Source organism: Plodia interpunctella, chromosome 6 (genome assembly GCF_027563975.2).
Source record: "Plodia interpunctella isolate USDA-ARS_2022_Savannah chromosome 6, ilPloInte3.2, whole genome shotgun sequence".
NCBI classification, from domain to species: Eukaryota; Metazoa; Arthropoda; class Insecta; order Lepidoptera; family Pyralidae; genus Plodia; species Plodia interpunctella.
In genome coordinates, this window is record NC_071299.1 from 2,108,899 (window position 1) to 2,132,124 (window position 23,226).

The 23,226-nt window shown below is 34.7% G+C and overlaps 1 protein-coding gene across 1 annotated transcript in view; it reads right to left on the reverse strand.

Annotated features, from left to right (window-relative positions):
- The window catches only part of ko (knockout), a 174,656-nt gene that overhangs the window by 19,362 nt on the left and 132,068 nt on the right, over positions 1 to 23,226 (reverse strand). The window contains exons 4-6 of the mRNA XM_053746297.2: positions 18,467 to 18,564; positions 5,023 to 5,183; positions 2,495 to 2,685 (exon numbers count right to left, since the gene is read on the reverse strand). Of these exons, the coding sequence (XP_053602272.1) occupies positions 2,495 to 2,685; positions 5,023 to 5,183; positions 18,467 to 18,564 (450 nt within the window). The remainder of the gene's footprint in view (positions 1 to 2,494; positions 2,686 to 5,022; positions 5,184 to 18,466; positions 18,565 to 23,226) is intronic.

A 23,226-nucleotide genomic window follows, 5' to 3' on the forward strand; every position in this document is an offset into this window, starting at 1 on the left:
CTAATTCCAAATGCGAAAATGAGATCCTAAATTTCATGCTTTTTCGTCTTGACTACTCAAATGATCATCATACGATTTTGTATCCTTATCCTAACATATTATAAAACAAAGTCCTCTGCCGGGTCCGTCTCTATCTGTCTGTTCGTTATAAACTCAAAAACTACTGCACAGACTTCATGCGGTTTTCACGAATGGATAGTGTGGTTCCTGAGGTTTATGTGTATTATACACATAAACACACATAGATGGACTGATAGTAAACATTATATTTTTTTAATGCATTTGTCTTATAACATTCTGGTGACATGGCAGATTCAACCGACCGAATTCAACAAATTTTAAATAATTGATTGAGACCCAACAATAGACAGTGAAAAAATATAGTTTAATCTTATTATCAAAATCAAATAATTTATTCAGAAATTAGGCCTTCACAGGCACTTTTTCACGTCATATTCTAAATTAAATGATATTTACCAAAGCTACAAACTACTAGCGTTTCGGAACGACCACTGCTGAGCTAACTACAGTACTACAAATACTAAATGTCTAAGTAACCATAGATACGAGTATTGCGACAGTTTTGGAAGTTTGTAGCATTGCGTGATCGTGGTAGGGGGATGCGGCGGGTGACCGGGCCACTGCACCCCGTCCTAGTTTCACAGCTCTGCAGGCATGTATTCCAGCAATATCCGAATCGTCGCTAATTCTGGTATGTTTTTAAATAAGTTATTATTATTATGGAAGACTTTTTGAACCATATCTTGTATGTGATGAATAAAAATATCAAATATATAGAAGCGTTTGGTATATTCATTTTTTGTTAAAAGTAGAATCGCTTTATGCCATATCCGCATAATCCGCAACATGCCATTTCTACGAGTATTATATAGTATAGTAGTCACTCTATCTATTAAAAGAAACCGCATCAAAATCTTTTGCGTGGTTTTAAAATATCTAAGCATAGGTGTGAAATCTTCATATAATGGTATTTACCTAGGTACTTAATATTATAACACACTAGCTTTGCCCGCGGCTCAGCCCGCGTCAATTTCCCACGGGAACATTTATTCTTTCCACGATATAAAGTATAGTATACGTATATCCTTCTCCGTACTCTTAACTATATACATTACTTAAAAAGTCAAGTTTTTCTAAATGAATTTTCGAGACAATTGGTTAAATAAATAAAGCGTGAAGTCGTACCAAACAAATTTACTTTCGCTGTTATAATATAAGGATTAAGATCAATTAGTTTTATGATTTCGGGACCTAATAGCTGAAGCTGGATTAAGGCTGAAACTTTTTCGGTTTCCGCTTCAGCTTTCTCCGTCAGTCGTTTGTGAATAGAGCCTTTTGTGTGCCTAACTTAGTTCGCTATGGCTGCATACAAAACACGGTCTTTAGAAACTTTGCACTGCTAAAATAATGAAATTGTTTCCTCATTTAGAACAAGTAATCGCTACAAAGGAAAGTATCGCTACAGAGGAAAAAAATCATCGACAAGACGATATTGATTCAGACTTGTTACACAGTATATTACAATCCTAACGAAAGAAGCGCAGCAGTAGCTGACAGCAACGACGTGGCCGATATGTTATTGGTAGTTCATCACATACCGCAGGCCTATTGATTTAATTTTATTATCACATTTGTCAGACAAAATTTCTAATTAAGTATTTTTCGAGAACTAAAAGCAAAATGTTCGCATTGCGTGTGTTACTAATGATACTTATCAAAACTAGAACACATAGATTAATAACTTCTATACTGCAATAATTGTTTCGATTAGATTCGCCAATAAAACCTATTGGGGGGGGATTCCCATATTAACGTTTATGTTGCCTGACTGATTCACAAAATGACGTTTGACTTCCTTCGGGTTATTAACCGCATTTTCAGTTTTCACAGTGAACTTAATGACTTCCCAGTGTTTACGGCTCAACATTGTGGAACACTTCAAAAATTGTTTTACAGAAAACCTTAATACACTTTTTTGAAAATGTCTGCAAATTTTTATTTTATTTCAAAAGTAGCTAGTAGTAGTAAGAATACTCTTTCTACTTGTCAATTCTACAATTTGACCTACAATCTTTCAAATTATTGGGGCTATCGTAAGATGAGTAGCAAAATTCCAAAAAAGCTCAGAATAAGAGAATATAAAATGGAATTAAATTTGTCAAATGTTGAATGCCCAAAATGTTAGATTTGTATAAGTTGAATTTTCGAATTTTCGGGTCACACAAGACTCACTGTCACAAATAACGTCAACCAAGTTAATATCAACAATGGAATTAGTTGGTAACGAAGTACTTAATAAATCCATGGTCTCAACACGGTGGTGAAATAATCAAATCGAACAAAGAACGATGAAAAGCGCTGATCGAGAAGACTTACAATCAGGTACAGTAAAACGAATGTTTAAATTTGTGAATACATCATTAGGTATCCAACACATCTTTTCCAATGAAAATAAGTACAGATAAAGACTCACCGCCACAGATGACGTCAGCCAAGTTGGTCTGCACACACTGGTGCGTGACAGCGCCGTCGCGAACCGTCGTGATCTCCCCGTAGAGCTGGTGCAGCGCCTCCTGGTCCGACATGAGGATCGTGCGGGGGGAACACTCTTCTTCCATGGTGGGGTGCCGGCGCGATGAGGAGCGGGATCTTGAACGTCGACGTCTGAAAATAATCATCACATCGAGTGTGTACATTTTAACAAACATTACACATTTAAACAATAATATTCATCATCGTATGCCAAAAATATCCTGGCGTTATAAATTTCTGACACATGTTCCTCTTCTTCTTTCTGATATACATTGTAATCAGTTATAATGCTATGGGGCTCCAGAATGCCTACATAACTTTTATAGTATAATTTGGCATCGACAGAAACCACATGATTCAACAAAATGACCATGCGCAATCAACGGCCACCCAATACTTGCAATTTTTTCCAAACTTATATTTGTACTTTAAGATATTCTTACGTAATTTAAACTTTATTACAACGTATTAATGTTTAAAATAAATATGTTATAGTTTTGTTGTCCTTTGAACCGGATTTTAAGTTTTCTCATTGGTGTTAGTACTTTTTTATCTGTTTCCCGTTAGACTTATGGTCAAATGTTTTTGTTCATTATTGATTTTCAATTTGCAAATATCAAATATTTGTTCAGAAATGTCATCATTTCTGATTGAAAAATATATCTAAACTTAACATGTAAACATATTTTCTATGGGTCCATCAACATTGTCAGGAATACTAAAGTAAACAAGTGAAAATATTCATATAATGGTAAAATTTTAAGGATTAATAAACCAAATGATTTCATAGCACTTTTCTGGGAAGTTGCCCACGTGCATATTAACGACTTAATCATCGCTTTAGTTATATAGATTTCAAAAACTCTATAAATTCATTCGGGTTTAATTTTTTTTTTAAATCACACCCACTATTGATTCACACCAAGCGAATGGAAGAAAAATGAGTTTTCGAGATATTGGAAGGACAAACCAAGTGTGTCAAGAGTACATACAATCATAACGCCTACAGAACTTGAATTTATTGCACTAGACTAAAGGATTCATAATTTACGATTTATTACTTGTTTACCTGCTGGAAATGTGCGCAAAAATGCTTACCAACCTTAAATTGTTTATTGGAAGCATTTTGCAGTTCTTTTCTTGTTTTTATTGCACAAAATAAGTACCTAGTCATAAGAGTGGGTTGCGTTATTACTTGCCCAAATGTGTTTATAAAGTACTCTACCTCAGTTTACATGAATTTCCAAGGAAACTACTAAGTTCTGCATAAGGACTTGGTTAACCTTTAAGTTAAAGTAAAAGAAATAATTTTTGCCTGAAGTAACTCTAAAACCTAGGTTTCGAAATGGACTAATTTGATCAAAACAATAGAACAATGCATAATTTGTCCAAATGTGAAAACAGTAAACGACCTTACATACAAATCCATATACGATACTACACCAAATGTAGCAAAACAAAATAAGGAAACAATAAATCTGCAGGCGTTTGACATAGTCGAATTGTTCAACAACGCCACTTTAGATCGCGCAATGTCAAGTTTACCGACAAATTTGGTGCGAAAATGACTTGAACTCATCAAAACGCACGGTGCGTTCATTTTTCATTATGGTTGTTCGATCATAGTGATGCCTATTATGGATGAAATCACAGAAGGCACGATGAATCAAAAGTCCAATTTAGGGTCGTGATATACGATCTCAGCTTTAGCATTGATGTCGTATCTTCAACGTCTTTTTTTTTATACTAACAACTAGAAGCAAACAAGCATGCGATCCGACTTATAGAAAATGGTCACCGCAACCCATGGACCCCTGTAGGACCAGGGGTTAACACGTTGCCAGCCCCAAATGAATTAATTCACGTTCGTTTTGCAGAACTCTGTATTGCATTGGACATCGCCTTCAATGAAGAATATTGTATGCATCGTAGTTTTATGTCGTTATAGACCGAGGACTTGCTTTAAGAGCGTGACTAGCACATGCTCTGCGGTCTAGTTTGTGAAACCAAATATAGATTTCAATGATACGATGTTGCGTCATCTAACGTGTTAATTGCATCTATAACTGGGATCGAGAATACCAATGTTAATATTCCAGCTTCATAGTAAACTGCCAATTAACACTAATCATCGATTCATCTCAAAACATCGATCATTAAAACAAAATGGCCTTAGGTACAAAATATACCAGTGTGCATAACATTTGTTGGTGTTTGCAAGAAGAACTTAGCCCATTTATTAAATTGTATATTAACCTCTCCTCCAGTCGCCCGCACCTTTCTGGCATTGCCATTTAAAAGTTTTATTTGAGACTTTGTTTACAGGTTTGGTAGTCGTTATCATTCGATCAATCAACGAATTTATTTATTTGTAAACGTAGGCAACATAAATTTTTGGCCTGAACTTTGAATGTGAAGGATTAGTTTTGATATTTTGTAGTATCTTGAGAGTCTATATGAAATACTTACTCCGGAGTGACAATGAAGAAGCCCCTCGAAGTTTGATAGATCTTTCGCTCCTGCATCAGCTGGGCCAACGTATCGTATACCATCTCTTGTGATGGCGTTTGCATTGCTGGGAATTTCGAAGACAGCGACGTCCTTATACTCTCCAGAGTTGCTGACTGCCCCTATAAATAAAAATATAGTTAAATAGCCATTTTCCATTTTGACCCACTGCTATCAAAGAGGATTGGATCCAGGAAGCGTTGGAAGAGAATAAGTTCAAAGATCGGTAGGATTTGGCATTTTATAGATTTTTGGTGGACTTATAAAATTTAACTTTGTCTGACTTAAAATTTAAGTGCTAGTTAACACATCGCGTAGGCGCAGCGTACGTCGCTACATAATTATGGTATTATCATACACTTCTTCATGCTTCGAAAAACACATTACACGGTTAGCTACGCATAGCCCTATATACTAATGCTAAATTGAATGTTATTAAATTAGTTTCGATCAATAACGCTCATGCAAAAAAATAAAAGATCAAATCATATTTTCAGTAACAAGACCTATGTTGAATTAATAGTTTGTCTAGTCAAAGACAGAAGTAGTTGTGATCTAGATACGAGTAAGTTTGATAAATTCAAGTAGGTATATCACGACAATAACATCTCATTCATCAGACCCACTGACCAACATAGCCATAATTTAGTTACCACCACAATGCCAATTGTACAAGTACAAGATGTTTATCACAACTAACAATACCAAAATATTGAATGCCGAATGGCTTGGAGGTCAGGAATGAAGACATCACTCTCAAGATCCAGATCTCATTGATTGATGATGATGACAGTGAGTGTGGGTCAGCAAGCATTGTATTTCAAAATTAGTTTTTAAGGCTACCTGTCCAATTTCTTGATTTAAGTACATTTTTTTTTTGTATCCGAACTTTTCAGCAACAACAAAAATCGCGTATTCAACATTTTGAAGTTAAAAAGAAAACCTCTTATTAAGATATTTAACTGATAAAAAATATTTGTTTAACTTCGGAAGTGATGTGTATCACATCACTTACTGACGTCAAATATTTACTTAAATTTCCAAAGCGAAGATGCAGAAGCGGCGCAACAAACTTCACCGCAGCATTTTCTTCAAAGATTTGGAGACATTTGTCTCCAAAAGTTACCGATATAACTGCAGTTTATAGTCATAAATTCTTGTTCAATTACAAATCAATTATCACTAATGTCTTCTTTATATATTTTAAAGTAATTTATAACATCTTTTTAAGAGAGATAGTTTTACGTTTAAACTAATTTAATTTTGTGGGTATTTAAAGTATTCGTACATATATTTAATTATTACAAATAACATTATATCTAGCAATATTATTAACAGTAATCCTGACCTTATTCTGTTTACATGTGCGTATGTAATATTGTAAATAAAACCAAGTAGATAAATAAACATGACATTTACAAACTGCAGTAATTACAAATACACAAAACGATAAATTAATTGACAGCAAACAAACTTAAGTTGAACGCCCAATAGAAGCACATAACTGTGGCATGTAGTGTCCACATTCAGGCATAGTGCGAGTTTTCAATCAACTTTACTTACACCGTAGACAAAGAAAACTATAGACCTCGTCTATTTGACTCATAAAAGATAGAGCGAGATCGAAATACATGAGAGGAAACAAGACAGAGCAGCATCTTTCGTCCCTCATAACGTGCCCGGCTCAATCTGCCACTTTGTATGAGATTTGTCGGATTGGCCGGAAAGTTTTATGGAAATCTTCTATCCCATTTGGTTACATTCGTCAGTCATCTATATTTAGGTAAATATTTTGGTTTTTGTTTTTCATTATCTATCTTGAATCGTGTAGGATCTTGTCTGAGTATATATTTATAAATAATTATAACTCGGTTTTTGACAAAGATTATTTTATTTAAGGGCTGGTAAATTACGAGCAATACATTTCAAACTCCAACAGCCAAGAATCGTCCATGACAGCATTTGTTTTTTAAAGAAAAGAAACATCGCGCAGGCGCGAGCTCGTCGTCACAGCGCATGCGCGTAGACAGCACTCCCCGGGTTGAAGATCATCTGAATGAAGGTCTCAAGGACCTGATAAGCATATGAAGCTTCAAAGTTACATCAGGTCATCATCTAGAGGAAGAGCACATAGGTTATTCCAGCCTCTTCTTATAGTCCCTTTCATGGTTTTTACTTCGGCAACACGGTTAATACCATCCGCTCCAGGATAGACTTGAATGACACGACCGAGAGACCAGAGCAGAGGCGGCGTTGACTTGTCTTTGATCAAAACAAGTGAGTTCATCTCGATATCATTCTTAGTTTGTTTCCATTTTGTCTTCTGTTGAAGAGTGCAGATATATTCATTGGTAAATCTATTCCAAAAATGTTGTTTTATAGCTTCGACTCGCTTATGACGCTGCAGCAATGTGATATTCACGTTGTCGGCGATTTGTGGATATGGCACGGAAGTCAGAGTTCGTCCAATCAAAAAATGTGAAGGAGTCAGGACAGAAAAGTCATTAGTTTCTGAGGAAAGAGGGATTAAAGGCCGCGAGTTTAATATCGCTTCGACTTGAGTGAGACAAGTTGACATTTCTTCATAGGTTAAATGAGTTAAATTCAGTATTCGACGTAAATGATGCTTCGTCGATCGGACAGCAGCTTCAGCCATCCCATTGAAATGAGGGGAATATGCAGGTGTAAAAAAGAAAGTAATACCTTCATCGGCTAAATCCTCAGTAAGGTTACGTTGAGAAAGAAAACTTTCTAGTTCATTGCATGCGCCTACGAAATTGGTCCCATTATCTGAGGTTATCGTTTTGGGTTTGCCGCGACGACTAATAAAACGGCGCAAAGCAGCTAAATAAGAATCTTTAGTCAGGTCCGTGACGAGCTCCAAGTGAACTGCCTTCACTGCTAAGCATACAAAAATACACAGGTATGATTTAATTAACTTGCAACCACGACCTTTTCGATCGGCTATCAAAATTGGCCCGGCATAGTCAACTGCACAGTGAAGAAAAGGAAATTCTAATTTGGTTCTAGACACAGGTAATTGGCCCATGATGGGCTGTAAAGTTTGACTTTTGTGCCTAAAACATGTGACGCATTTTTTAACGATAAACCTAGCCAGATTCCTACCACCTAGAGCCCAGTATGACTGCCTTATGTCCGAAAGTAAAAGTTGCGGACCTGCATGTAAGAGCTTTAAATGTTGTCTACGAAAGATTAATTTAGTTAAATAATGTTTACAGCATACAAGAATCGGATGCTTTTGGTCATATGAGTAAGGAGATTTGTCAAGCCTTCCTCCTACTCTAATTAAATTGTCTGAATGAATAAACGGGGTCAAAGACAATAGTCTATTTTTAGATGGTAACTTGCCGTTATTTTTTAAGATTTTATATTCTTCAGGAAACATTTCAACCTGACCCTGCCTAAGAATAATAAATAAAGATTCACGTATTTCATCTGAAGTTAAACACTCTTTGCATTTGTTATTTTTATTTTTACAATTTTTTATAAACCGCTGTATGTAAGCGAGAGTATGAATAAGACGAGTGAGATTTGAATGTTTGTGTATAAGTGAAGACACAATATTCGTATTCTCTATATCAGAATTGGACTCCTGACTTAGATGACAGACTACGTCTGGTAGATCTCGTGTCTCACTTGAGTTAGGTATTCTTGGCCATAACTCCTCATTACAGGTTAAAAACTGGGGGCCAAACCACCACAGTGACAAATTGCTGACAAGATCAGCCTTCACCCCGCGAGAAACGAGATCCGCGGGATTATCGAGGGAAGGCACGTAGCTCCAGGTGCAGTTTACACTATTTTCATTAATTTCGTTCACGCGATTGCGAACAAAAGGTTTTAAACGATGTACAGGGGTTTTTAGCCACCCTAATACGATGGTGGAATCACACCAGTATCTGCAACTAACCTCTAACGTTATAGAATTCCTAACTTTAGCGCATAACCTTGATGCTAAGAGAGCTGCACAAAGCTCAAGGCGTGGCATCGTTGTTGGTTTCATTGGTGCTACTTTATTTTTGGATGCAATCAAGTTAACATATACAACACCATCTTTAGTTATAGAACGAGCGTAAATACACGACCCGTAAGCACGCTCAGAGGCGTCAGAAAAAATGTGTAATTCTACCTTACAGAAATCATCTTGCAGTACCCATCTAGGAATTTTAATATTATTTAAAAAAGTTAACTGTCTTGAGAATGAAGTCCATTGTCCTTTTATATTTTCTGGTACTTCATCATCCCAACCTAACTTTAATGACCATATTTGTTGCAATATTATTTTTGCTTCTACCACTGCTAGGCCCACGAGCCCTAGGGGATCAAAAATTTGACTTATTACTGAAAGAATATTTCTTTTAGTGATTTTATATTTATTTTCAATATTTATTGAAAACGACAACGTATCACACTTAGGGCTCCAAATTAAACCTAAGGTTTTTGATGGAGTATTAGAATATTCAGATATATCTAAAAAATTATTTGAACTTGTTTCCTCTGACAACAATTGGTTTAATATTACTTGACTATTTGATTTAAATTTTCTTAAATTAAATTTTGCTGACGATAATACATTAATTACTGCCTTCGTCTGTTTTACGACGTCCTCTTCAGTAAACCCTCCACTGAGATAATCGTCAACGTAAAAATCCCTTTTTATAGAATTTTTTACAAGTACATTATCAACAGTTTCAGACAGAGAAGAAAGGCACTTGGTCGCTAAATACGGGGAGGATGCAACTCCGTATGTAACAGTATTTAAAGTATATGTCTTAAGAGGTTGGGACGGGTCTGATCTAAATATTATTTGTTGTAACGAGCGCTGAGAAGGGTTAACATCTATAGCCCTATACATTTTCTCAATATCACCCGAAATCACATATTTATGTTGACGAAACCTTATAAGTATAGACACAAGGTCGTCTTGGACAGTAGGCCCTATCATTTGGATGTCATTGAGAGACAGCCCTGTTGTAGTAACTGCAGAAGCGTCAAATACCGTACGTAGTTTAGTAGTGGTACTTGATTCCCTAATTACACCGTGATGCGGTAGGTAATAATTTACAATACTACTATCACGTAAAGACAATGTATTTTCAGTCATATGACCGAGTTCTTCGTATTCACGCAAGAACTCCAAGTATTTATTTTTAAAACCAGGATCTCTACTGAACTTTCTTTCGAGAGAAAGGAAACGGATCTTAGCCATCACGTAAGAATCTCCTAATTCGTGAGGATCCTTTTTTAAGGGCATAGTCACAACGAAACGGCCTTCTTCATTACGGTAAGTATCTAACTTAAATTTATTTTCACAGGCACGTTCTTCAGTCGTAAATGCATATTTAGGCGAAATCGAATCTAATTCCCAAAATTGAGTTATACTATCATCTTGATTTATGAAATTACACTGGTATGATTTAGTTTTGGCACGTGCTACATAACCTGAAACTAACCAACCTAATTTTGTTTCGTATAACTTTGGCATATTTTTACCCAAATCAATAGAATTGTTGCACATGACGTTCCAGAATACCTCTGCACCTACCAGTATGTCTACAGCGGCGGGAATATTAAATGAAGGATCAGCCAACTGTACACCTGAAGGTATGAGAATGCTATCTATGTTTACAAGTTTGGACGGCAGTGCTTTTGTAATTTCGGGCAAAATAAGACAATTTATATCGGTTTTATAATCACTATGTAAGGACTCAATAGTAAGCTGACACGAGTATGTAGTTTTACACGTTTGATTACAGATACCTGATACCGTAGAGCGTACACCTCGCCTCGACAATCCCAGCTTACCGCATAACTCGCTGGTGACAAAATTTGCTGTACTCCCGTTATCTAAGAGGAGGCGAACAGTGTGTGCGTCGCCCTTGTTATTTCGCACCCGCACGAGTGCTGTTGATAAAAGTACATGCGGAGAAGTATTATATGTAGTGTTAGCCGACAGAACGATAGAGTCTGTCAATTTGTCAGAACCTGACTGAGCAATGTCCGTCGTCAACGCGACAGTCTCTTGCATAGGCATAGATGAAGTTGAAGTTTCATCATGCTTGTGTAAATGTAACAATGTACTATGTTTGTACCTACAATAACGGCAGTGTGAAAGTCTGCATTTTACATGAGAATGGCCTGGGCGTAAACAATTTAAACAAACCTTCAAATCTCTTGCCTTCGAAATACGGTTTTCTATGGACAACTCCCTAAACTTATCACAATGATATAATAAATGACCAGATTTACACATAGGACATAAGTTCTCTTTGCGTGTATTAACTTTATCTGAACCACTGGATACATTTAAGAAAGATTTATTTTTCGACGTGTCAGGGCATTGTCCTTTGTGCATTTTATTATTTTCCTCCAAGGATTCTAGCAGGTCTGCCCTGTTTCGTACAAATGTACAAAATATTTCGAGTGTAGGCGGTTCAGACAAGGTATTCCTGTATTCCTCCCATTTCCTAAGAGTGGTGGAATCTAGTTTCGTAACCATCATGTGAACTATAAGAGTATCCCAGTGCTGGGTAGGTTGCTTCAAAATAGTGAGAGCCCTAATATTTTTATTAGTAACATCAATCAAATAACGCAGTGACTTGCTCGACTCTTTCGTTATTGACCCTATATTAAATAATGCTTGTACATGGTTATTCACCAATAGCCTAGAATTATCATAGCGCGCACACAATAACTCCCAAGCGGTTATATAATTCTGAGTATATATTTATAAATAATTATACTCGGTATTTGACAAAGATTATTTTATTTAAGGGCTGGTAAATTACGAGCAATACATTTCAAACTCCAACAGCCAAGAATCGTCCATGACAGCATTTGTTTTTTAAAGAAAAGAAACATCGCGCAGGCGCGAGCTCGTCGTCACAGCGCATGCGCGTAGACAAATCGTGAATTGCAAACTCACACTAACGCATCTATAATTACAAAAACAAGTTCCCAATCCAATAAATATAAATAGGCTTAGATAGGTATCTGAAAGATAGTGTTGCCGGCCTTCAGAACCTATCTGGCAGGTATTAATAGCCAGATCTTGTGAAACGCCATCTTTGAGCTTTCAATGCACTTGTATAGGGACCCGATTTGATTAAGTATCCTGATAGAAATAAATCACGATTGCTAACAAGGTAATTTGAGTGTTGACACGTTAAGTTTTACAAACGTTTTTAACAATTATTATTTGTTTGTGATAGTCAAGGTTTATCAAGATTTTAGTTTTCTTTAATGTTGAGTCGATATTGGTTTATTAAATATATGTTAATAGGTTTCGCAATTCATGGCTCTATTTGCCACGTAAGAGACAAAGAATTGATATGTACTCGTAAATAGGATCATAATGAATCGTAGCAAATAATGTTCAGATATTATTCTATCAAATTATAGTTTCTCGTCCCTCGAGAATGAGGCGTCATTAAAGGTGGACTCTTTATAACATCGTAATCATGTGTCTATAGTAATTTATAAGAGAAAAGATTTATATAACTATTTCATATTCAATGAAATTTGGAACAGAGATGGTCCAACATAATACAGGCACCTATATTTTGGTCTTTAGCAAGCAATAAGCCGCGTAGGCAGCCCTAGAGGCTCGGCTTTGTAACTAGTTAATTCATACGGGTGCTTATGCAAATTTCTTTCAGATCCGAATTCCAGCCTACTCGGTTGTTTGAAACCTGTCACACCGAGAGCGGTATTTCTCAACGCTTGACAAATAACAGGTCTAAATGAATTTAATTACAGTTGCGGAATTGAGTAATCGAGAAACAATCGATTGAATTGTAATCGGTGAACGATTAATGATTTTGTTGTGGTATCTGACTTGTTCGGTTAGATCATTTGCATATTTGCCAAATAGATAAATCATTAGAATAAGACCACGCCATCTCTTTCCGTGGATGTCGTACGAGGCGACTAAGGGAACTAATAATGCCACCAACAGCAACAATAGCATTCCCAAAGAAGGTTAACGGTAGGCAGGTGGCCGGTCGTAACACTATAGATAAATGCGTTCAATCATTACTTTCCAAGTTACACAATGATCTCAGACGATTTTTTATAAGCTAATCATTTATAATACCCAACTATAACTCTATTTAAAACATCATCAGCCAGAATTAATTGAGCATGACCACATGGTGAAGGAATTTAGGTACGTGGCAAAATAATTGGAACTTTACCGTCGTGTTTTTTTACCTGAATATGGCGATGTAAGAGAGATGATAATATGACTTAGAACTATTTTAAAGTTGAACCTATTATATTACGATAGATGGCGCTGTGAGTCTCTGAATAGGTATTGGCAATATCTAAAGAATCTAAAGAAGTACTTCGTGATAATCTGATGTCCCTCTTATGTGATAGATATTTAAAAGTGTTTTCAAAATAAATATCATACAGCTGATCCAGCTTTTTAGATACAATCTATATATGTAAAAATAAGACATTGAATGACTGACTGACATATTATACGCACAGCCCTAACCTAGGGTTTAGAAACTTCAAATTTAGCACGTAAATTCCTTATGTGCACGAAGAAAGCATTTTTCAAAATTCATCCTCCAAGGGGGTAAAAAGAGGGTTCAAAGTTTGTATGGGGAAACCAGATTAGTTAAACAGTCTAAATATTTCATTGAAGGGAAAATCACGCGGGCAAAGCTGCGGGTAAAAGCTAATTTAACATATTGATCTGACTTAAGCCTTAAGACCCGTCGTAATATAATTAATATTCTCAGAATTCCTATACATCGTAATCTTAGTCGTTTACTTGAGTTCAGTTTATTGATACCATGACATCATCCGATTTGCATTCACGAGAATATATCTGGCAACATTCAGTTATAATAAAAAAAGAAACAGTAACTTTTGAAAACAGGTTCGCACGATCCCAACCTGTGCTGCGTTTATTTTTAAATTTTTATCTTCTTTTTTTGCATTTCATGGCCAACAGTCATCCTGCCAGTATTAGCCACGCGAGGAATGCGATGCGGAATATGTTTTTTTTTTAAATTACAATTATAAATCTATATTTAAATTTTGTTCTGTGGATACTTCTAGAAAGTATGGTTATAAAAATCTTTTTTTTTAGTTTGTTATCTTCTAAGCTATAGCTATAAAGGCCTATATTAAAATTACGTGACGTCGTTATTTTTATAATCATTTTAAATTATGAAAATTAGATTTTTTCATATTCGTAGAATCAAATCAAAAATTCTTTATTTTCTCTACAATCTTAACATTGCAGAAGTCGTTTGTACCAATATATATGTAATATCAATTTTCTTATCCTGTGTGGTTGCGGTTTTAGAATATTTTACACTATTATTATTTTTTTAATAATTCAGTAAATAAGAAGATTTATAGGCGATAACGATAACAAACGAATATTTACTTACTTCAACTGTATATAAACTCAACAGTAAGTACTTTGTTTTTTAAGTTGGTTACCGCATCGGTCAGTCATTATTTCTTCATATTAATATTAATATAATAGTGGATGTAACTCAGCCCACATAAACCTATTAGAGAAAATCGGTAGTAAAACACACGTGTAATTGCTTTTATTTTGTATTCAATTTATATAAATCATCACCAGTTTAACCATTGCATCATTTGATTATTACCATTTCCTATCATTCAAGCACTCATGCGCATGGTAATGTGTAGTCGGCAAATATAGTAAAGCCAGAACATTAACCTGTGTTGAAGAGGATGTTTATAGCATTACAATGACAATTTGTTTATAAGTATGTTTTGGCATGATAAAGTTTCATAAGTAACATTAATAATCCAGGTAAATAAAAAAAAATGGAAGAAGGAGCCGAGGGAGTGTGATCGGTGATTGAAGAAACTTATAGAATAGGCCTATGAAAAGTTGTAGCGCCGCTGGAAGTAAATAACTATGAGAAATAATATAAAATTGCTTGTTGACGCTTAGAATGCCACAGCAGTTTTCTCAGAAATAATATTGTCTGCGAGTGAAGCACATCGCCTCTCTTGTGAATCTTGAAGTCGTCAAATCCAATTGATATTTTTCGTTTAGTGAAATTCATTTTACCAAACAATATGAGATGCGAGCATGAATAAATAAAATTATTTATATAAATCATTTATCAAAAATATGCGGCATTTGTTTTCTCCGGTGTACAACTTTTTTTTCTCCTGTTTGCATTCATTTCTGGTTACGTTCTGCGTTGCATTAGTTCTGTATCCTCCATATTTTATACCGAAGCCCTTATTGCACGTTTTATTTATACTTACAACAGTAATTAAAAGAAAGTAGTATCTATAAATGTTAATGCATTTGCGGTCAATTAAAAATTACGGTTTTACTTTCGAATGTGTAATGAAATTTATCGTTACGAGATACCGCATAAGGCTTTAATATGTTGTCTACGGACGATGTGTGTTGTACTGGTTAGACTATCTGGTTCAAGCTGTGTATTGGTACATTTCCTAAATCTTATCTAAAAGAAACATTACAGGTAACATAATGTGTATAAATAAATTTATTTTGAATACAAATCATTAGTGTTATATTTAAAATATAAGTTTCTTATTATAATTACCAATTGTAACGTCGTTGAATTCGCGAAATAAATTAACAAAGTAAACGCACATTAAATAGAAATATATTGCAATGGCAAAAGAAATAGAGGATTAAATTTCATTTGATATCATTGGCCCTTAAAATGTAAACGTTAATCTTACCCCTTTTGTTCTTTAGTTGACAAAGCAGCTTGCTTCACATATCAGAACAAATTCTTATGTTGTCCCAAACTACCACAAATTGGCAAACAATTGTGCCAGTCAACTGCCAACAAAGTATTTGGGAATTGGGCCGAGTTACAATTGATTTCGTTAGATTACACTAATGAACTCTCACTGCTTTCTACGAATTAAAGGTGATTTAAATAAAAATAAATTAGAAGGTAACGATTGTAATGATAGAAATTATTGGACAATTTTGGGACAATTTTCAAGTATGATTACATTTATTGGCCGAAATATGGCAACTACACAAATAGCTCATTATTTTATGAAGGACCTATGAATTTTAATTTGCCTTTCTTTCGAGATAGGCATACCCCGTTCTGTGTATGAGTCAGTATTCCAATAGCACCTAACTATTTAGCAGGTGCTATTCAAAGAATAACTAAAATGTGTTCCTTCGAGAGAATCTCGAGCATGACAAAAATAAAACAAAAATCGAATCTATATAATTCGGATTGGTGCACAGAATCGCAGACCACCTTCCTTTAGCTGATTAAAGGCAATTCTCAAATACTAATATGAAGGGACAGGGCTTATAATATTGAGATTCTTTTCATAGACGTTACGATAACAATATATGTCTCAATTATATCAATAAGCCCACTATACAGCTAAACGTTTTGCTACGACATGTTATCTGTATCTAAATGATGAATATGATTTTTTCTTAAATTCAAACCATAATAATGATTTAAATATAGAACGTGCTTGTCATTATCATCATACGTCAAATATCGAGTCCAAACACAGCATAATGGCCGGCGAAAGGAGATGGTATCGTAATGATTTCAATAAATGAGAAATTCGGTGTTTGCATTAACTCTACGATCACGATTTGGCCCGTTTTTGACCGAAGTCGATGTTACTAATGTGTTTTTGTTGTAATGATGACTATGAAATATCACGGATTAAATCAATTAAACAGTGTAGATATTCCAAACAAAACCAAAAAGTGCTAGCTTGAAGTCAATAAAGTAGGATGGTCCAATGGTCTGACAACTAAGGCTGCCGTTTGTGCGAACTAGTGAAGAAATAGCAGTAAAGGGGACCCTAGGCTTCGACGCTTTACGGGTGAAGAAGACACCGGGAAAACACTCGCATGAGAGAAAGACCCTCGAGCTGGGAGCTACGTTTAATAATTTCATAGAATTTCAAGAAGTGCACCCTCAGACTACACGCACATTAATTAGTTAATTTACTGTGTTTCGACAACTTCGGTGGCACAGTGGTAAAGTCCTTGCCTCTGAACCGAGAGGTCCCTGGTTCGAGCCCCGGTCGGGTCATGATGGAAAATGATCTTTTTCTGATTGGCCCGGGTCTTGAATGTTTATCTATATATGTATTTGTTATAAAATATAGCATCGTTGAGTTAGTATCGTATAACACAAGTCTCGAACTTACTTTGGGGCTAGCTCAATCTGTGTGATTCGTCCTAATATATTTATTATTTACTTATTTATTTATTAACTAAAGCTGAAGGGAGCTTTAAAATGTTTTGTTTTACGTGTAAGCATGCGTTTTAAGATAACTATTTGCATAGGAAAGATAAATAGCATCTCAATCGTACGTTAAAAATTAACTATTAATTGTCCATATACATTTTAAGCTTTTCGATACAATTAGGTAGGTATTTTTCTCACGACATATCTGTCGTGAGAACCAAAAAGTGCTACCGTGTCCTATCGGACATAGGACAAGCATAATCAAGACTTGCGAAAATAATTACTTACTAAAATTAATTAAGTATTAATTTCTGTAGAGAGTAAGCACCTATAACTAAAGCTTTTTTCCGATGTCGCGTTGCTGGGACAAAAAAATCCAAAAAATTACTTATTATGTGTGTGACCAACATCCAATACGATTGTAATCAAGTGGGACACGGTAATTACGATTTATGATTTTCGACTTTTCGGAATAAAGACAAGGGCAGTGATTAAGCGAATTAACGGTTGTGTGTGAGATACTTTTTTATGATTTGGAAAGTAATTTCGTCTCATTAAGTCAGTTTTACCGTGTTTATCAAATGTGTGATCAAAGTTTAAGCTTTTTAATATAATTGCATATAGGATATAGTTTGTTATGAAATATCTAAACCACCAAGAAAGTCGTTGCTTATGTTTCATTCCATATAATGACAAGAAGCTTTTACAAAAAAATAATTTTTTTTACAAGCTTTTTTCGGGGATCTTATAACATTTAATGTGTGACAAGTTATGTCCGTGCAGTAAACCCTTGAGAAGTTCACCTCGTTATGGAAACTTAAGGGACATTGAAAATTTCATTGAGATAATTGGAGATAAATACATATATCTCCAAAAGGACATTTTTTGCATCTCCAAAATATTTTTTTTTGTTTGTACCTACCTATATATAAAAAAGGGATTGTTGTGACCCTAGACGTGATGTGTTAGAGGAAATAAAAAAATCTACGTCAGTCCTATTTTCATGTAACGTTGTGTCAGCACATAACGTCCGAGAGAAACGTCATATTTATAAATAGTATATAAGTTAAGTGAAGTTATAAAGACGTCTTATATTCACCGGTCTCATTTGTACATTAGCCACAAATTAAATGCGAGATAACTAGCTGTATTACCTGTGTAGTTAGGTCCATAATACAGTCGCAGAGCGCCTCGGGGAGAGGCGTGAACTGGCCCTGGTAAGCTGGGGTCACTATACAGTCCTCTATATCACCTGTGAACAAACAAAAAATGTGTGTTTTTATTGAAACCTTAGAAAAAATCCAAATAAATTATCCTAGTTTAGAATATTCAAAGCGAATTTCTGATATTCCATTTAAGAATTAATATTTCTATATTTATACTTCCATACTAATATTGTAAGTAGGAAAGTCTGTCTGTCTGGAACGCTTTCAGAAAGACAGACTTTCCATTCCGCTGGGCGGATTTTTATGAAATTTGGATTAAATATAGTTAATGACTCGAGCTCACATATAGGTTTCCGCACTCCTACACTCCATTATCCACAGCTCCGTGCGGATAACAGTAGGTAATATTATAAATGTAGAAGGTACTAGAAATGGAGCAATGCAAGTATTTTATACAACAGATTTTGTGATTATGTGGAGATAGAAGCAAAGTGACTGGCATAGCTTACTTTTTGTCATGAAGATTTTCACGATTTTTATCATGTGATATCCTACTAATATTTTAAAGTGAAAATTTGTGAATATGTTTGTTGCTTCTTCACGCACAAACGGCTGGGCCAATTTTTATAAAATTTGAGTTTGGAGGCTGATACCTTGGTTTAACATAATAATATAGGGTTCTTTTTATACCGAAAGTACGCGATTTCCGTAGGATTTGGTCAAAAATTCCTCTTTCTAAAGTAAATGGCTACTGAACTTAAATATTTCGTTAGATCGTAAATATTTTTTCAAAATGATTACGCGGGTAAGACCACGTGGTGCAGCTATTATGATTATAAAATAAACTAAATTACAATAAAAAAAATATAATTAGGTAATACATTTGACAACAATAGCGACAATGAATTCCACATGGATATTTCCATTAGGAATTTAACTGAACTTACGTATAAATAGGAATAGCAAATTTGTATTAATACACTACTATATAAACACGGAGGTTAACGGGCATAGGGATATAAAGGGTAGTTGCATAAATTGCATCCATTATGTGCATAATGCAGTGCGGATGTATCCCGGCGACGAGCATTGGCACAAGTCCAACGTTTTACCGGTGCAAGTTGTAAGATAGAAGCGATTTTTGTATGTTTTTCTACCGATAGGATATTTTCTTTTTTTTTCTTGCAATTCTATTTCAATTGTACTTTTCTATAAATTTGATTTGATCTGAACTTTTCAAGTTAAGGTACCTCGCATGGTCAATTGTGTTTGTTGCACCATCAACTTTGACGTTAACTTTGAAAACGTCCGCATAAAAACGCGAAGTATGCTATTTCGCCAGCTATTTGGCAACTTTAGCGGCGCGCCGGTGAAAATCAAATTCAAATTTGACGGTGCAACTCACCCTTAGCAGGAAAATCGATAAAAAACGTTTGCGACAAATAACCGTTTTATTTTTAGTTCAAAAAACAGAGAGAAAATAAATTATTTCTATCGCTTCTACCTTAAACACAACACAAATGTATTAATAACAACAATAGGGACGAATAAACTCCTTAGTAGAGTAAAATATTCGTGGTCATTGCCGCCAAAATTACATTGACAACGTAATAGTATATTACTATAAAGAAATCGAAATCAAATCATTTATTCAGAAATTAGGCCTTCACAGGCACTTTTTCACGTCATATTCTAAATTAAATGATGTTTACCAAAACTACAAACTACTAGCATTTCGGAACGACGACTGCTGAGAAGAAATGCCGAAAGAAACTCATTCAAACAGTGTTGGTCCCTATTATGCCAGAAGGGCTTACCATTTTTAAAATATAAATTTAGGTATAATTTTTTATCAGTAATATAACAATGTAAGTACATAATAAAGTACATGGTCAAAAGGTATACTGAAACATATTATGATTGTGATCAAGTGCTGATGAAAGGAAAAACAATAACAATAGTAATATTGGATCTCTGGATCTTAAGGAAGGGGGCGCCTGAAAATCAGTATTATTACTAGTTAGGAATAGAGCTGAGGCATTCCTTTTTCTACTTTTATCTGTATACTATAACATTAGGATGAGTGGAACCATCCAACCTTGACGTTAACTTTAACCTGTGTCGCCGACGTTGTCTAGACAAAATGGTGTACTCTGCATTTATCTGTGCTGGTTACAGTTAACGTCAGGTTTGACTTTATTTATTTATTTATATTATGGCCTGTGGATCCGCCTATAGTATCACTACCGTTGCTGTCGTACGAGGCGATTAAGGGTTAAAAGTAATTGGCGGCGGCTGGTCGTAAAACCTTATGCGAATTTTCAAATGTTAGGTTCATTTTTAAGTGGATCTCGGGTTTCTAGGCGTCATAACCGTGAACGGAAACACGACGAGGGAGAGAGAGAGAGAGAGAGATATAGTGTAATATATTAGGATAGTTGCCAACTGTAATATAAATGTGCAGATAGTGGAAAATTGCTGAAGATATTACAGAGCAAACCTATTGGGGTTTCTGCCAAATGCTATTAACCTTTTAATATAAATTTTAGGTCGCTCGATTGTTTTGTAATTTAGACAAGATTTAATTTATTTAATTTTATTGATTGTGTAATTTTAAAAAATCTCAAATAGTATAGATTATTTAGAGCAATGTCCCGTCGCGTTGTACCCAAAAGGCTGACAGTATTAACGATATTTTTCTAAAGCAGTGCTTAGCCTCTGGCCCAAGAAGCTTTAGCTTAGCCTGTATTTTCGCGATAGTATTATGGCAAAAACACTAATTCAGTAGTCAAACCTAGAACAGTTTCTTAAAAATGTTATTTTCATACATTTCAATTATTATATTATAGACTAGATGGCCCTGTTGTTCTGCTTTCGCCAAAATTTTGAATTTCCATATAGTGGTAGACTATATGGAAATTCAAAATTTTGGAAAAATCATATAACAAATTTCATTTGAATTCATCTAGTCATTTTTGCTTAAAAGGCTAAAAAACTTCCATTGAATCCATTCGAACATTCTCACAAAGTCGCTTGTTTACAATATACTAATTATTGCCCATGGCAGATTATGTTTGGGCTCGGGTCATTAAGTATATCTATTCTAAACGTCATCAATATCGATCTAGCACTTTAGCCATAACTGTACTAGCGTGATAGACAGACAGACAGTTCTAAACGAAATCAAACACCTAATTCGGAGAAAATATGTAGATAAAGGATGTGCATAAATTAATTGAATCTACAATGAGTGTCCAGCCCCTAGATAAACCAATGTATTAAGCTGCCTATATATAACGCCCCAGTTCTGACGAACACAGGTCAGTCGCTGCGGGGACAATATTAAATTTGCATAGCCTTATCTGCCTACTGCAGTCCGTTGCAGTTGAAACTATTGTAACTCATACAATAACGGACGGACTATGAGTGATGAAAATTAATTTAATACTAAAGAAAATGATTCTCCTAAGGTTAATTGGCAGAGAATGCTTTTAGCTTTAAATTCAATTATTTAGATGTAGTGTTTACACTTTTAAATGATAATAAAATTAATAACATCACAGGAATTATTCCGATTACGTTAATTCACTATCTGTCCTGTGTCCGGGTGCGTTTTTATAAAACTTATCTAAACGGAGATTTCATTATTTGGAAAAATAGCAAAACGGATATATCTAGGACAGAAATAGCTAGGTCAGACGATGAAAATGATAAAACGTACGTTTGTGTTGTTAAATAGGAAATCAAATTAAAATAGAATACTATAAAATGGTTATTACAATAATAATAATAATAATAGCAATCGAAATCAAAACTCAGTGGAAAGCCCAAACTGTTCACATTATACCTATAGTATTGTCTTCAACTGGCATTATACCTACATCAGTGAAACACAGCTTGAACACCTTAGACATACCAGATTATACACTTTCCTTGATCCAGAAGGCGGTAATACTAAATACATGCCGAATCACACGTAAATTCCTAACTCCGTCTACCCTCACGTCTACCTTCAGCATATAAAACTTTTCCCTCTTACGCTTGGCTTCGGCCCGCGTATGAGGTGTATAACCCTTTTTTTATTTTTTATTTTTATTTAAAAAAAGGAGAAAATATTTATAAAAGTATAATAATAATAATAAATGTAATTAAAGGACCGGCCACGGTGCGGCGGTTTTCACCAATAGACAGAGTGATACCTGAGGACGGTTTAGAGGTTAATGTTATTATGTTTTTATCAAATATAAAATGTTAAAAAGCTAAGAAAAATTTATGCATTGATTATTTAAAAAAATATATATTTTTATATGAAATAAAACTTTTAGGTTTTACAGACATAAGAGATATTGAAAATCTCTACAGTTTGATCGTTTTAGTTTCATCGATATATTAATTTTCATGTAAGCTGATATAATAATGTTTTCCCTCGTTACAATGTAATAATTACCTTATTATCGTGTATTAGCGAGGATTGAAGAAAGCCGCAGGTACTCTGACTTTCCATTAGAAATTGATAGTTCAAATTATTGAGAATAAAAAATATTCTTTAAGATAATTCAAATAGTAATTGAAGTTGCACTGCAAGTGTTGTTTTTTTTTTAAGTCTTCATTTATTTAATACGCAAACACTACTGGACCAACTATGATAAAAAAGAACAAATATAACATCCATACTAATATTATAAAGAGAAAAGATTTGTATTTTTGTTTGTGATGAATGAACTCAAAAACTACTGTACCGATTTTGA